Source organism: Schistocerca serialis, chromosome 3, assembly GCF_023864345.2.
Source record: "Schistocerca serialis cubense isolate TAMUIC-IGC-003099 chromosome 3, iqSchSeri2.2, whole genome shotgun sequence".
Lineage (NCBI taxonomy): Eukaryota > Metazoa > Arthropoda > Insecta > Orthoptera > Acrididae > Schistocerca > Schistocerca serialis.
In genome coordinates, this window is record NC_064640.1 from 319374190 (window position 1) to 319392358 (window position 18169).

An 18169-nucleotide genomic window follows, 5' to 3' on the forward strand; every position below is an offset into this window, starting at 1 on the left:
ACAGCTTTCCTAATGCAGACTTGTTCTTTTTGAAGGAGGTGGAAACATGTTCGCAAGTGGCTGGGTTCAAACAGATACTCTCTATAGAATGGACTATATTTCTTTAATGATTCTGAGAGTTTTCTTTCTACATTCTCTGATTTGTCTTTCTTGGTAACAACGTCATAGTATCTGTGCGTATGAAGCCTCTGGTGCCATCTGCAAAACATTGGTCGTATATGTAATCGTCGGCCACATCCATTGCTAGATATAGGTCCAGTGTCGACTTTTCCGAGCATTAAAGTCTTCAGTCATGTGCAGCAACGCTGCTGCTTCATACTCTGTAATATCCTCCACGTGCCTTCCGTTAGGTAGCCGTCTTGGAATTTTCTTATCTCTCGGAATCGAGTAAAAAAGTTCAATTTTCATCTTCGATTTATTCACCTAGCTATCAATCCCAAACATTTCCATTTCATTAGAGAAACAATTACAGCTTCCACACGATTAACTTGTGTCCTGTCTCTCCAAGTTATCCAAATATCCGCCTCTCCACAGCTTTTAGAGAAACCGTCAATTTTTGAACTGTTTTCGATTTAACAGTAGTTGTGAAATTCCCATGAGAGACACATTTCAAACTTAGCTTCGAAATATTCAGCTAAGTTTTCCATAATTCCTGCAGAATTACTAATATTTTTTGCGTGTATGGGTAGTTCCTCCCAGCTGTGAGTTTGAGCCACTCTTGTCCTAAGTTCGTATGTGTCGTAAAAACTAGGGAATCTCTAAGGTTGTTCTCATCGGTAGAATCCTTTTGAGAAATTTGGGAAGAGCTGCAGATAATCAGCGATTGTCGCACGGACTGGCAGCTGCCTCTCTTTACAGATTGATGCCGTTGGTATGTTACAAACTTTCAGAGATGATGGAGGAGCGTAAATGTATCAATGTGGGGTATGAGACCCTGGTCCGGAAACAACCGAATCGAAAATTATAAGCGAAAATCGTTCTGATACCTCTGACGGTGGCCTTCTCCTACTACAAAGTCTTTACTTTCCATATTTCTTCAGGAGCTAATATGGATCAAAACAATAAAATATTGTCTAGTCAACATGAGCTCTAAAATTCGTAACTCAGAGTTTCCAGCACTTGTTAGCAGCAGAGATGTCTCTCACAGTAGCGAAGATGAACAAGTGCTCATAGCTCTTAAGACATGCACTTTAGTGCCGACGTTTAAGGGTTTTTTTTTTTTTTTTTTTTTGTCAATACGATGTCTTCCCATAACATGGAAAGCAAAGAGCTTGCAGCAGAAGAGCTCTACTGCCAGTGGTATTAGTAATATTTTCTTAAGTTAAAGAAATTTAGGCTTGTGCTGATTAATCATCTGGCACGTATTAGAAAGTGATGTATCTGTGTTTTTCGCTGCCCGCATGCTACGAAATTCTCATTGATTGTTGTGCTTTGTTCCAGGCCATCCTCACTTCTTCAACCAATTGTCATGCGGCCTGGATCTGGTCTCAATGGCAGGCGAATGGCTGACAGCTACAGCCAATACCAACATGTTCACGTACGAGATAGCACCCGTGTTCATCCTCATGGAGCACGTCGTGCTCGAACGCATGAGGGAAATCATCGGCTGGCGCGGTGGAGATTCTATCCTCGCTCCCGGTAAATTACGATGCCTGAGATTAAACATTACCTATTTATATTACGTAATAGTTCTAAAAAGAAAGAATAATTCATGACTAGCGGTACTATGGCTAACTATGTAGAAATTACTGAATTTCAGCGTCTGTTTGTTGTGTTTTACATTTGGATTCATGTACGCAGCATGTATGATACTTCTGTATGCTAAAGTTATATTACTGATGCATGTAGCTTACAGTTTTTTTGTACAAAGTCCGAGGACTTATCTATGTTTATGTTATAAAAAGATTAAAAACTGTGTAAAGAATTATCAGGTGTAAAACAATGAATAGAGTGAATATTACTCAAACGGGAGCATGGTTTCAATTTCGTCAGGTTAAGTTACAAATAATGAAACGTCTATGTGCAATCGTTTGAAGTTCACATGACAGCAATACTGTTCAGTATTTTTATATGTAACAACAATAAATTGCATGGAGTACAGTAACACGTAACCTAGCATTTAGTAAAAATAATGTCATCTGTGCAATGAAAATTTGGAAGGAATAATTAAAGAAATAAAATAATGTTATCAAATTCCTTAGGCCTTTGTAAGGAAAATTAGATTGTCTTTTATTGACAGGAAATAGCTGGCAGGATCATATGAGATATTTCGATAATAGCAGAAGGGGAAGCGCTGTTATGTGAGAAGCGAGATGTATTGTTAGTATGTGTGTGATCATTAGTATTAAGGGAAAGTATAGGAATAGTAAGCACTTCAGCAAAAATTATTGTCTTATTAAATTCATAGGTTCTCTACTTTCACTATATTAAACCAATTTAAAAGTAACAAGCGGTACAATGAAGTTACACGACAAATATCACGAATATACGACTGCTCACGGTATCCATCCCATGGGATAATCATCCTCAGTGGTTGGGGAATTGTGTACATGAGTGAAAATAACATCCACTTAAATTATCTGTCAATTCTGTTAGGAAATCAGAATATTGAAATGATTTAAACTGTAACATGGAATGTGTAATCATTTTCAATTACACATTTCAACAGTTTTTAGAATGTCCATTTCTTCAAAAAGCAGTCATCACAAATATAGTCTTGGGGTGTCCTCTGCAGTACATACAGCAGTGCACCCAACATACCTGTACCAAATTCTCTGCCTTTACCTACTTCTCTACAGATGCAAAATAACTCATTAGGTTCTTCCCTATGTGTAGGTAGTGATTTAAATTCACCAGTGAACTGGTTATCGTAACCATTGTCATCGTCATCATCACAACTTCGATTACTTCCCATGACTCAGGTATCCTTTACTCACATATAGTTTTCTTCTTCTTCTATACTAGTCGCTCACTAAAACATCCACTTACAGCTCTTCCATTCTTGTTTTTCAACCTAGTGTCGTGTTTCTCTTCATTCCTTGTTTTATTCTCTATCTAAGCTTCATCCAGCTTTTTCTCCACGAGAGTACGCAACTACTCTTTCACAGCACCGTTACCCCAGTCTGTCGTTACGTACTACTACGACCAGATTCTGCTTATTAGAGTGTCATATTTATAAAGCAAATCCATGCAGTGATACAGTGAACTGCAGGTTTTAATAACATATTCAGGTAAAAGTAAATCAGTAATAACTGTAAGCTTACGTGGCATGTTTTATTTGTCACACAATCAAGCAATTCACATTTAAAATTGTGTCTGTCTTCTTGTCCATGTTCATTACTTGCAGGAATCAGAAGAGGGCAACAGTAGTTGGAAGTCGTCATGTCTGCTGCATGCTTCAAATATTGAATGCGTATGATTACCTGCTGCGAACAGTTATTTAACTCTACCTTACTTGTCATCAACGAAGTTTTCGAAATAATGCGACATCATGGCAACACTGCTATTAATAAATGTTGCGAGAAAACGAAGAAAGTAATCTTCACAATCAAATATTTTAACAAAGATGAATCATTTAAAAAGCAAACGCTGCATCCAATTTCCTGTTTGATTCCGTCGTGTAAACATAAGAACTGCTTAACGTAAGCGTATGGATACGTTAAACTACTGCGTATTAGAACGTATGTAGTCACACAGAATGGTGGTTCTGCACTTGCACTGCAAACAGGAAAACTGAATTAGTGCGAAGTTTGCAAAATCACCCTTGATATTCGGTAATACTTTCAAACAGCTTTTTCCTCGTTTTGTTTCGTCTTATGTATCTTGTTTCACCCCTTAGCTTTCTGGAGCTAGTATGTATACCCTTATGTTATTTATAAGACCTTCGGAATAATATCATCCACACAGTCCCGATGATAGATGCAAGAACTGTTACACAATCAGCACGACAACTCAACCATACAAATTGCTGAAGACTGGAAAAGAAAATTGAGACTGTGTCAGGCGGTCAGTTCGGCTTTAGAAAACGTAAAATGTATTATACTGGAAAGGCAGCTTTGACGTTATGCTTGTTAATGGAGACAAGACTTACGAAAACTCAAGACACTTCGATAACATGAAGTGGGGCAAGATGTTTTGATTTTAAATGATAGATATAAGTTATTCGGAATTATAAGAAATATACATTACGCACAAAAACCACGAGGGGAGTGCTCGGATTATAAAGAGCATATCGCAGGGAGGTACTGCTCGTCCTTTGAAATTCAACATGTATATCGTCAGACATAGCAAACGAGCAGTTGAACAGAACGGAAATTGTCTTGAAAGGAGGATATAAGATGAAAATCAACAAAATTAAAACGATAATATTAGAATGTAGTCAAATTAAAAAAGGCGATGCTGACAGTTTTGTTATTTGGGCAGTAAAATAACTGATGATGGCGGAAGCAGAGAGGATTTAAAATGCACAATCCCACTGGCAAGAAAAGAAGAGAAATTTGTTAACATCGGACACACGAGTAGGTTTTAGTGTTAGGAAATATTTTCTGCGGTTAATTGTCTGGAGTATAGTCTTGTGTGGAAGTGAAATTTGGACGATAAATAGTTGAGACAAGAAGAGAATAGAAGCTTTTGGAATGTGGTGCCACAGAAAAATGCTGAAGATTAAATGGGTAGAATATGTAACCAATGAGGAAGTACTGAACTGGGGAGAAAAGAAATTTGAAGCATAACTTGAGTGAAAGACGGGATCGGTTGATAGGATACATGCTGAGACATTAAGGGATCATCACTTTCGTGTTGGAGAGAAGTGTGGGACGGGGAAAGTGGGTGGGGGGGGGGGGGGGGGGAAATTGCAGAGGGAAACAAAGAAACGAATACAGAAACCAAATTCAAAAGTATGTGGGCTGCCGTAGTTTCCTCGGAGATGAAGAGGCTTGCACAGGATAGAGCAGTCTGGAGAGAAGCATCAAATCAGTCTTCAGACTGTAGACAGCATAAACAAGAAGCAATGAAGGCAATGAAAGAAAGGTTTACACACGCTATCATTTGTAAGATTCGCTAATAACACTGTTTGTCTCCTGTGATGGTAAGAAATAATTACAGGACCCATATATACAATGGAATGAAACTGAACCTTCAAAAGTCGTAAGTATTGAGAAACAGCAAAGATGAGAATAGCGACAAAATTGAAACCCAGATTGAGGAACACGCAATAGACTAGCTGATGGAATTCTATTACCTTTAATTTCTATGAAATATATGACTATATCACTTTATCAGAGAAAGAAATTTATGAATGTGTACATCTGAAGCGCGAATTTGTATGACATTGAGTCAAAGTGTGGAAAAACCGCAGAAGAAGAGATTTGGAGAGTTGAAGATTGGTATTAAAGAAGAATGCTGCAAATTAAGTGGACTCATAAGATAATAAAGTGTGGTATCACTTATTTATACCACCCCACCGGCTTATCACAGTTGGCAATGGAATTTCAATTTTCCATTAGATGCCGGTAGCGGTCGCGCGGGGTCTGGCGGACCCAATAGTGTGCACCCACTGAGCCACGCCTCCAGTGAATCTGGACTGCGAGCGCCCCTGCCACCGCAGTATAGAACGGCAGGCGGCAGTCACACTCCCACTTGCGTTTGGAGCCACTTCCTGCGACGCTGGTAGCTGGACCCTGTTTTTTTGCTGCAGTATTTGTAATGAGTCTTCGTTCTTTTGCAGAAATACAAGTTACATAAACCGTCTGTTTATTGTGTTAACTTGATCGCTGATCATTTCTGCTCCTGTCCAGCATTCGTGTGACGACTGTTGTCGCAGCACTATGTAGCTCACCTCTTCTTACCATTGTGTATGAAGTCGTACACAACATAAATTAGTTCTTCGCACAACCGTCGAATACAGACATGTGTAGTCTTTATCATGTTATTCATGAAGATGTTGTAGCTTCAGTTTAATTTCCTGTTGTGTGTAACTGCAAGAAAGTTCAAGATGTTCATCGATCGAAACCGATCGTAACTCATTTAACTGTGTTACCATTCTAGAACGCATTACAATAGAAGAAGCGAGATTTAGGCCTTACAGAAGCTGCAACTACCGGGTACTAGCGCTGACAACTTTCATAGAGGCCGGTTTCCAGAAGAAACGAAAAATATCTGTGTGCTTTATCAACTCTACGGCAGCATATGACACCATCTGGAGGGAAGGGATGATTTACAAATTACTTAAAATAATTAAATGCCGAACAGCAGCATTTCTCATGTATAACATCATTAGTAATCGATACTTTCAGATTTTCTTGGGTGAAAATAGAAACTCAGTAAGGAAACTAAGTAATGGCCTGCCACAGGGCTCAGTTCTCGCACCTTTTATATTTCCGACCTGTCAGACGATATCTCTCTCTCTCTCTCTCTCTCTGGCTTGTCAACAAAAGTAGCTTGATCGGTCAGAGGAGACACTGACAGAGGAATTACTGGCCCTTAACCCATATTTTAAAAAATGGAGACTGCAGCCCGTTACCAGTACGAGCGAGGTTTGTGTTTTTCGTCTTAACAACAAACAAGCTTACACTGAGCTCAAAGTGCAATTTGATGGTATGCAAACGCCGTGTGGCTAGGGCCTCCCGTCGGGTAGACGGTTCACCTGTTGCAAATCTTTCGAGTTGACGCCACTTCGGCGACTTGCGTGTCGATGGGGATGAAATGATGATGATAAGGACGACACAACACCCAGTCCCTGAGCGGAGAAAATCTCCGACGCAGCAGGGAATCGAACACGGGTCGTTAGGTGTGACATTCGGTCGCGCTGGCCACTCAGCTACCAGGGGCTGACAATTTGATGGTAATACTCTCCATCACAACAAGTACTCCAAGTATCTTGGCATCACACGCGACGGCAATCTTTCTTATAGAATACATTTGGAAAACACATCGGCCAAGATAAAACAAATCTCAACATCATTCAGAGGGTGTGTGGCACAGCCTAGCAGCTCTGTAGACTCTGCGTACATCGGCTCTTGCACTGTTTTTTTCGGCCGGAGAGTATTGTGCTTCAGTGTGGTGTAATAGTTGTCATACCAGCCTCATCGATGCGCAGCTCAACAACACGATGCACATAATTACTGGTACCATCAGACTAACTCCTGTCTTCTGGCTTCCCCTGCTAACCAATATATACACACTGCAAATTCGCAGGAGTAAGACCCTGCTAAGAAATTATTGCAATATACAACAGAATACAACTGCCCATCCATGGCAACCTAACTGTCTTACTAAGAAATAGGCTTCGTTCGAGACAGCCGCAACTACTGTACGCTGAACAGATAGCTACAAGTAACACCAATGTAAGAGATCTCTGAACTGCAAACACATCGGAAATTGCCAAGAACGGAAATGGTTCGAGGAATATAACTGTGGTACCGTGAGTGTCGAAACTGACAGGAAACTGTGTGTCAAATTAAAAAGAATCCGCACTAGATGTGGTTGGTGCTCTGACCCACTCTATAAATGGAGTATTGTGGAGCCTCCGAGTTGTAACTGTGGTACAGTGAAAGAATCTATCAGATACGTAAGAGAGAAGTGAGTCCTATGATGCTATAAGGGCACATGGAATGAGTTTATGAATGCCTGTGCCACAGCGGCGGAATCGATTAGAAACCTAGGTATTAATATTTAGTCGATTTATTTTTATTTTCTGCAATGACATTCATTACACATTATAAATGTACTGCATGTGTGCGCCATTTGAATAGTGATACTAACGTGTAATAATACAGCTGAGGTGGTCTTTATTAATGGTTCAAATGGCTCTGAGCACTATGGGACTTAACATCTGTGGTCATCAGTCCCCTAGAATTTAGAACTACTTAAACCTAACTAACCTAAGGACATCACACACATCCATGCCCGAGGCAGGATTCGAACCTGCGACCGTAGCGATCACGCGGTTCCAGACTGAAGCGCCTAGAACCGCACGGCCACACCGGCCGGCCTCTTTATTAATCATTTACAAAAAATGCACAAACCGGAAAAAAGGAACAGCATCATAGGGCATAAATTGATACATCAGGGAATAGCTTTCATAGTACTAGAGCGCCCAGTAAAGGGCAAACACTGTAGGGTAAGAAAGAGCTTAGAATTCACCCAACATATAACTGAAGACTTTTGGTGTAAATACTGCATTGAGATAAAGACATTGTCACCAAGGGGAGGACCGAAGAACGACCCCTACACCCCACCACACACACACACACACACACACACACACACACACACACACACACATACACATACACCAAAAAATATCAACATCTTAGATAGCTTTCTTCTCAGGAAAACGTAAATCTTCACCTGAATAGCACATAGTGCACCAAAGTTCGTGTCACCCTGACCCGGAATAAATAAAACTAAATGTAATAACTATAAAAATTATGTAATGGATGATAAGATGTCCGAGAAGACTCGCAGTAACGTAACGTTTGATCTGCGAATCGATTTCCACCGCCCTTTTCCCTACTGTGAACTTTTTTGAGAAAATAATAAATGTCAATCTCGAAACCTATTGTTATAACATGGTTCTAGACACAACCAGTTACATTTATTATGATGTACTTCGCATACTAATACAACCCTTTAAAGCCATGCAATTGCAAAACGACATTATTTTTATGAACAGAAAGCACAATTCTTTTGCAGGTGGCTCTATATCCAACTTGTACGCGTTTCTGGCGGCCAGACATCGAATGTTCCCAGGCTACAAAGAGAAAGGGCTGCATTCCATCAACGGTCAACTTGTCATGTACACCTCAGATCAGGTATTCCCAAAATACACATTGTTTGAATATATATTTTCCACTTCTCTGTATTATATCTACTCGTAACATGGATCAATATTTATGTTGTTCCATCTCAGACTGGCTCTCTCCTTTTATGAGTGTAGCTGTGTAGGTAGTTAATACTGTGTAGTGAAAGGCATATCTGTTTCCGATGTACGAGTATGTAGTAAAATCAACTTTAGGCTGTCTGAAGCTGATGTTCCTCAAATAACTTGAGAAACAAAATGTTAAGGAATTCAGTGGATATTTTGAATTAAAGATTTTGAATCATTTTCGTGCTTGTGGCACTCCTACCAAATCTATCCTCAATTTTGTTTATTAGTACCAGCAAAATCACGAAGTTTAGCAACATTGCCGTGGTTTAAATTATAAGAAAATAGTTATCATAATATAAGCATGCCGTGAGTATAACAATCTGTTGGTGCGAAAACATGGACATAGTCATTGTCGTTCGAAGAAGGAAACCTGAAACCCAGTTGTATCAGGTAAACAACGCTGAACATTACCACATGGATTGTGATGAACTGCCTATGGCACCAGTAGTAAGGGTGGACGCCAACTCAATCGGTGTATTTAATTTCTGGCTCACTAATGTTTTATAACAACTTCGGGTACAGTCGACAATTATTGAGCTATATGAAAAAAACGTTAATTAATTACAAACTATGGCGTACACACAGTTTTTTCAACATTTAAGCCTCACTAAAGATATTTAGAGTTAGGTTATGATATGTTCGACATGCCTGCCATCGTTGGCGATGATGTGGTGCAAAGGAATAGCGAAATTCTGCAAGACTCGCTGAAGTGTCGGAAGATGGATACTGTGGATAACCTGCCGAATGGCTGTTTCCAGATCAGCAATGGCTTTTGGGTTCTTGCTGTACACCTTGTCTTTAATATGGCGGCCAATCGAGGCCCATGCCAGTGGCCTCTGGGTACCCCAGAGCCAGAATGCGGTCCCCAAAGTGCTCCTCCAGGACAGCAAACACTCTCCTACTTCGATGGGGTCGACCTCCGTCTTGTCGAAATCAGGGTGACTTCCAAAACCTTCACGTACCGTTCGGTAGTCACCGTGCCATAAAAGAATATCGCATCGATTATTCCGTGACTAGACATTGCACACCACACAGTCTCCCGTTGAGGGTGAAGAAACTTCTCGATCGCGAAATGCGGACTGTCAGTCCCCCAAAAGCGCCAATTTTGTTTATAGACGAACCCAACCAAATGAAAGTGGGCTTCGTCGCTAAACCAAACCATGCATGCGCATATTAATTCCCATCATGCCCCGCGGCCAACCGTGCAGTTTGAACGTCCTAACGCAAACCTTTCAGAAGTTTTGACTATTTTATTCTATATAGTTCAATAATTGTCACCGTGTAAGTGCGTTCTTCGTAGAAGACAGACTTGTAACGGCAGCCTGTGTCCCAAAAGTCATTTAACGAGACGAAGCTCCAAACTTAGTTCCAAACCTCTCAAACGTATTCCAAAGACACTTACCAAGTTTTAAACTGACATTTGGCACCTAAAATCCAGTTTTTCGCTATTGCGTGGAGTTTCATCTGACACCCCAAAATTCCTACAATCAATTAAAACTACGTAGGTCGAGCGTTACTTTACTCTAAATAGTTCTAGCAACGTATCATACTTCCCGCGATTTTCCTGCTATATTAGATAGTAGATTTTGATGTGTCGAGCGTACAGTCCATATCCCCTACTAACGCATTATCGCTTTTTTCACCAACTGAAAAAAATCTAATTCGAAAGACATCATCAGACGATAATCACATTGGTGGTGATAAAGTGATCGAGAGAGCAGGAAGAACAGTATTATGAAGCTATTAACCAAGTCAATCTAAATTTTGCCCCCTCCCCCACCCCAGTTCGCCTATGAGCATCATTGATTGTGTTGTACATGGATGGCGAGAGGCGAGTGTTGTAACATCTAGAATTACTCACATATTCAGAGAAAATATAAAACACGGCACAAAATGTACTCCAGAGCCCGTATAATTCTCCTCCCAAGCTGCCCAATTTACAACGTCGTCTTTCCTGACATCCAACTGCCATGGTCGGTCTGTACTTCGGAATCATTCTAGGACACAAGTTTGTAACGTATTGAACAGGAATTGCAGCTGCAAACATGTAATTGTGGTAAACGAATGTTGACGGAAGTTTTTGTTGCAGTGCCACTACTCAGTGAAGAGCTGCGCTGCGGTGTGTGGGCTGGGTACCGACAACTGCGTCCTAGTCCCGTCTGATGACAAGTAGGTACACAACACGCAAACCTGACGCACGTCTACAAGTCATATACATCTTGCCTAATTCCCTTTGTATTTTTCAGAGGCCGAATGATTCCATCAGAGCTGGAGCGTCTCATTGTAGAGCGGAAGATGAGAGGCCAGATACCGTTCTTTGTGAATGCAACAGCTGGAACAACAGTCCTTGGCTCTTTCGACCCTATTGAACCGATTGCTGATATCTGCCAGAAGTACAAACTGTGGTTACATATTGACGTAAGCACTCACTACATGACATTCTTTTCTACTTGCAGTAACTACCAAAAATACTACTCTACACTCTGTAATTTCCTCTGTACTAAAAAGTGCAAAAAAGGAAGAAGTAAATATCAATTACTCCAAAAGTATCCCCAGTAAAGCGATGCTGTCAAAATGTATGTCTTTTGTTGATAATTAAAAATAACTTCTAAGAATATTTACATTTTTCGTCCATAAGTGGCTCTTTACTCAAAGTTCGCAACACAACACAGTTATAATTACAAATTTTTGAAGAGGCAAACTCTTGACTAAAGAACAATCGTCAGACGAAGCTTGACACTTTTCATATCACTGGAGAAGATCTCATTTGCTGCTCCTGACAACTGATAGTGCACAGATTCTTTTAGCAAGGCCAATGACGTCGGCCAACCTCAGTAATTCTGTACCTTCGGGTACTTCGACAGCCAAAAGTGACAATGTGTAGAGGCTAGACAACTCTGAAATCTCTTTTTTGCATGAAAGAGTGGCTGAGAACAAGATTACAGACAGTTTTCGATCATTGCGATGTGCGGATGGGCTCCATTCTGTGTGAATGCTACATTATCGAGTGATTGCTCTACAAAAGTAATCGAGAGTACTGATAAACGCCGCCTGCTCTGTTTCAATGAAGGAAGGTTCCCGACCTGTATCTCCCAGCGCTGGGGCACAGGCAACGTCGTCTGGGGGGTTGACACAGGAGGGGCCGGAATACCAGCTGAAATTAGCTTCGGAGCCGAGTGTTTTTCTGTCCTGAAGCACCGAGGGTGGCTAAACGTACATAACTGGATCAGCGGCACAGAATACTGATGGAAAGTATTACATTCCTACAAACTACACAATGGCCCATTTCGTGAAAAACGACTTATTATTCCTATACTACCTGATGCAGAAGTATCAGAAATGATTAAATATTTGCCATATGGTTGACCAAGCTGATGATAGCCAAATCCAGCGACTATAGCGATGCATAAGAGCACCTGCGGGTAGTTGAGAAGGCGCATGTGGATGTTTATGGCTAAAAAATGAATGGATCTTATAGGCAGCTGTGTACCATGATCCGTTGCCCCATAGGAATATGGACCAGAAGAGAGAGTACTTTCAGCACAAATGATTATTCAAAAAAATGGTTCAAATGTCTCTGAGCACTATGGGACTTAACTTCTAAGGTCATCAGTCCCCTAGAACTTAGAACTACTTAAACCTAACTAACCTAAGGACATCACACACATCCATGCCCGAGCAGGATTCGAACCTGCGACCATAGCGGTCGCGCGGTTCCAGACTGTAGCGCCTAGAACCGCTCGACCAACTGATTATTCTTCTAAAAAAATTACTGCTCCTAACGTAAACTCTGAGAAGCATGTAGTATTGCAGAAAATTTCCATGGCGACTGGTAGATGAAGGAATTGACATGATGCATTCGTTGTTCTAGAAAATAGATATCTGAAGCAACTGTGACAGGGTGATCGCTTTTGTGTCATAGTGCGGCAATGGATTAGATTCACAGCTTCAGCTCTACTAAGAGATACCACTACTCTCCCTCTAAGTGAAGGAAGGTACTAACATACACTGTAACGCCAAAGAAACTGGTATAGTCATGCGTATTCAAATACAGAGATACGTAAACAGGCAGAATACGGCGCTGCGGTCGGAAACGCCTATATAAGACAACAAGTGTCTGTCGCAGTTGTTAGATCGGTTACTGCTGCTGCGATGTCAGGTTATCAAGATTTAAGTGAATTTGAACGTGGTGTTATAGTCGGCGCACGAGTGATGGTACACAGCATCTCCGAGCTAGCGATGAAGTGGGGATTTACCGTACGACCATTTCACGAGTGTACCGTGAAGATCAGGAGTCCAGTAAAACTTCAAATCTCCGACATCGCTGTGGCCGGAAAAAGATCCTGAAAGAACGGGACCAACGACGACTGAAGAGAATCGTTCGACTTGACAGAAGTGTAACCCTCCCGCAAATTGCTGCAGATTTCAATGCTAAGCCATCAACAAGTGTCAGGGTGCGAACCCCTCAAAGAAACATAATTGATACTGGCTTTCGCAGCCGATGGTCAACTCGTGTACCCTTGATGGCTGCACAACACAAAGCTTCACGCCTCGCCTGGGCCCGTCAACATCGACATTGGACTGTTGATGACTGGTCGGACGAGTCTCGTTTCAAATTGTAAGGAGCGGATGGACTTGTACGTGTATGGAGACAACCTCATGAGTACATGGACCCTGCATGTCAGAAAGGGACTGTTCAAGCTGATGGAGGCTCTGCAATGGTGTGGGGCGTGTGCAGTTGGAGTGATATGGGACCCTTGATACGTCTAGATACGAGTCTGGCAGGTGACACGTACGTAAACATCCTGCCTGATCACCTGCATCCATTCATGTCCATTGTGCAATCTGACTGACTTGGGTAATTTCAGAAAGACAACGCAACATCTCACAAGTCCAGAATTGCTACAGAGTGGCTCCAGGAACGCTCTTCTGAGTTTAAACAGTTGCGCTGACCACCAAACTCCCCAGACATGAAGATTATTGAGCATATATATGATGCGTTGCAACGTGCTGTTCAGAAGAGATCTCCAGCCGCTCGTACTCTTACGAATTTATGGACAGCCCTGCAGGATTCATGGTGTCACTTCCTTCCAGACATTAGTCGAGCCCATTCCACGTCCTGTTGCGGCACTTGTGCGTGCTCGTGGGGGCCCTACACGATATCAGGCAGATGTACCAGTTTCTTTGGCTCTTCAGAGCAGATATTCCAAACGATCTACAGCTGGTAATCACAGCTACTTGAGTATTGCACTTCAATGTGGTCGAAAAACAAATGAAAGGAAAAGCTACTGAAAAATGAAGAAAGGAGCATGGAATATTCGAACACTGCAAGAAGGTAAACCAATAACTTTCATAGAAAGAAAGACCGCAGAATTAGCCCAAGAACTATACCGATACGCCTTCGATATCGAAAACCTGAATGGAGTTTGTGTTGCAGATCAAGGAAGAGTTTTTATTTTGGTAAAGGTAAACCAGCGACCGAGAACAGGCACAATGGCATAGTTTTGCAATAAAAAATGAACTATCTCGGGACCTGAATGAAATACCAAAGAGGGATACTGGATCCTAATACGACACTCAGCTTGAGCCTGTGAGGAAAATATTTCATGACACTTCTGACTGAGTATACGCCCACAATGGCCAACACAGATGAGAAAACAATCACCACGAGCTACTCGAGGTGAGCACGATAGATTGAACATCACAAGAACTGACGAACAAGGTAACACAATCTAATGCTGAAAATGAACCCGCAAAATAGAGAAAAAATGGTGACAAATTAAGACAAACGAGTTTTAAACTCTAGAAAATAAGCAGCTAGTTATCTCATTCTATGAAGCAGCTGGAAGAATCTAGGGTCCAAAGCGTTGCAAACAGCATATTTCAAGTCAGATTATGGAGCAATGCGACTGCCGAAGCCAAAGGACATTCTCTATAGGTGACCAGAATAATTACATGCTTCTTCTCTTCAATTTGAGTATTCGAACGTTTCATAGCGTCAACAGTGCTGAAGAAAGCGGAAGGTGCAATAGCAAGGATAGTTGTGAGAGTGGTCCATCTAGCAAATAACATCCTGCTTTTGTCATGAAATACGATACAGACATTATTTAATCCACGACACTTTTAATGTAGCTTTATTTTTACCAAGACCCGTGTAGAGTTTTCATTCATTTTCAGTTGGTGTAATACATTTACATTTTCATCAGTATAGCGCGGTAGATTAAAGCGTTGTCCGTGCCGCCAGTTGAAAATTGGTGAAAACTCTAAACGCTTTTGGCATAAATAAAGTTAAATAAAGAGTGGCTATTTTCTGTATTTCGTCAAGTAATGATAGCGGAGAAATCCACATATGCTTATAAAGGACTTTTAAGGTTATGTTGAAGGGGATTTAATTCGTGACTGTTTCATGCCATCACTGATGAATCCCACTTACAAGGAAAAGGCGATACTTTGAACTGCAGGTCTCGCCAGTGAATACCTTTGTATAGCATATTCGATAAAGCAAGAGTACTGTTTAACTGACGAGCTGACTGGCTGGATGAAAGATCACTTTCCGATACTGAGTGTGGATTCAGAGAGGACCTTGGCATTGCTGAAGCTGCTTTCTCATCACATCAACTTCAGGAGAGAAATACTGAACAATAGTTATACATCTGCTTTGTTGATTTCAGTGTCACGTTACGCATGAAAGTTAATACTACGGCAGATCGGCTGCTCACAGATGTTTCTAATGGGTGATGCGAAACCTTTATATAATATCTGTTCCAAGGTATGATCTACTTTGGAGCAAAGCACGAATGTATTCTCGTTCAAATACTGTTCTCATTGTTCTTATAAATGATATGTTGAAACACGATGACGATGTTTACTTCAGATACAGAGCTAAGTGAAACTCTTTAATTTACAACAGCTGCAAAGCTACCGAAAAACAGGAAGCCATAAATTCAGTAATGTTTGGAGATAATGTGCCCATGGTTGCATCATGTATATTCGTGCTGAGAAGAACTTAAATCTTCGATGCATTTGAAGTATCTTCGTGACACCAAAACACCAGCTAGTCCTTGATGTTAATAGTCCCACTAGAGCAGTAGCTGCTTCCTCTCCCCTGATCTACAGTTTGACGCGGAGTTGTTTGCGTTCCAGCTGCCGTCCTTATCACACTTCTGTACACCAGATGACTGTATCCGAAACATAAGAGAGTTGGAAGATCAGCGTTCAACATTCCACCAATGAAGAGGTCATTACAGACGGAGCTCAATCTCGGATTGAGGAAAAATGGGACAGGAAATCAATACAGTCCTTCTCAAGGGCACCATCCCTGATTAGCCTTAATCATTAAAGCAGTGTATACTGCATCTACGAGGGCAGTTCAATAAGTAATGCAACACATTTTTTTTCTGAAACAGGGGTTGTTTTATTCAGCATTGAAATACACCAGGTTATTCCCCAATCTTTTAGCTACACAACACTATTTTTCAACGTAATCTCCATTCAATGCTACGGCCTTACGCCACCTCGAAATGAGGGCCTGTATGCCTGCACGGTACCATTCCACTGGTCGATGTCGGAGCCAACGTCGTACTGCATCAATAACTTCTTCATCATCCGCGTAGTGCCTCCCACGGATTGCGTCCTTCATTGGGCCAAACATATGGAAATCCGATGGTGCGAGATCGGGGCTGTAGGGTGCATGAGGAAGAACAGTCCACTGAAGTTTTGTGAGCTCCTCTCGGGTGCGAAGACTTGTGTGAGGTCTTGCGTTGTCATGAAGAAGGAGAAGTTCGATCAGATTTTTGTGCCTACAAACACGCTGAAGTCGTTTCTTCAATTTCTGAAGAGTAGCACAATACACTTCAGAGTTGATCGTTTGACCATGGGGAAGGACATCGAACAGAATAACCCCTTCAGCGTCCCAGAAGACTGTAACCATGACTTTACCGGCTGAGGGTATGGCTTTAAGCTTTTTCTTGGTAGGGCAGTGGGTGTGGCGCCACTCAATTGATTGCCGTTTTGTTTCAGGTTCGAAGTGATGAACCCATGTTTCATCGCCTGTAACAATCTTTGACAAGAAATTGTCACCATCAGCCACATGACGAGCAAGCAATTCCGCACAGATGGTTCTCCTTTGCTCTTTATGGTGTTCGGTTAGACAACGAGGGACCCAGCGGGAACAAACCTTTGAATATCCCAACTGGTGAACAATTGTGACAGCACTACCAACAGAGATGTCAAGTTGAGCACTGAGTTGTTTGATGGTGATCCGTCGATCATCTCGAACGAGTATGTTCGCACGCTCCGCCATTGCAGGTGTCACAGCTGTGCATGGCCGGCCTGCACGCGGGAGATCAGACAGTCTTGCTTGACCTTGCGGCGATGATGACACACGCTTTGCCCAACGACTCACCATGCTTTTGTCCACTGCCAGATCACCGTAGACATTCTGCAAGTGCCTATGAATATCTGAGATGCCCTGGTTTTCAACCAAAAGAAACTCGATCACTGCCCGTTGTTTGCAACGCACATCCATTACAGACGCCATTTTAACAGTTCCGTACAGCGCTGCCACCTGTCGGAAGTCAATGAAACTATACGAGACGAAGCGGGAATGTTTGAAAATATTCCACAAGAAATTTCCAGTTTTTTCAACCAAAATTGGCCGAGAAAAAAAATGTGTTGCATTACTTATTGAACTGCCCTCGTATATTAAAAGAATTTCAAATCAGCTTCTAATGAGGTTCGATATCGTGTGACCGTGATGTCTTTAAAAACAAATGTGCGCAAACGACTTGCTGTGCGAGTATGTACTGGATAAGAAAGAAAACATAATTATTTGTACATACGAGCAGTGATTTCAGGTATGTGGAAAGCAATGAAATTCATCTTTGACGTAGGTGACAACAGAAAAGAACTGAAGAAAACAGCTTTTGATTTTATTGAGAAGTAACGAAGGTGGTGAGAAACAGTAAGGTGAGGAAGGGTTTCAGAACATGTTACTAAGTAACCAAACATATTATTAATGTTACACAGTAGCTAGGCTCTCCAACAAAACTAAGAGCAAGCAGTTAAGATCTGTCACTGGAGGAAATGCAAATATTATAATCTCATTTTACAAATATTAAAATGAAATTTTGCAGTGAGAAGACATAAAGAATCTTTATTACGACTTAATGATGAGAAAAGACGACGCAAAAAAGAATTTCTACTTTTTAAATGTAAAGAAGCATTTTCTGGAATTATTTA

At 41.3% G+C, this 18169-nt stretch overlaps 1 protein-coding gene across 1 annotated transcript in view; it reads left to right on the forward strand.

Moving 5' to 3' along the window:
• Window positions 1-18169, forward strand: part of LOC126471603 (glutamate decarboxylase) — a 278613-nt gene that overhangs the window by 190097 nt on the left and 70347 nt on the right. The window contains exons 3-6 of the mRNA XM_050099840.1: window positions 1441-1638; window positions 8695-8813; window positions 11019-11098; window positions 11176-11347. Of these exons, the coding sequence (XP_049955797.1) occupies window positions 1441-1638; window positions 8695-8813; window positions 11019-11098; window positions 11176-11347 (569 nt within the window). The remainder of the gene's footprint in view (window positions 1-1440; window positions 1639-8694; window positions 8814-11018; window positions 11099-11175; window positions 11348-18169) is intronic.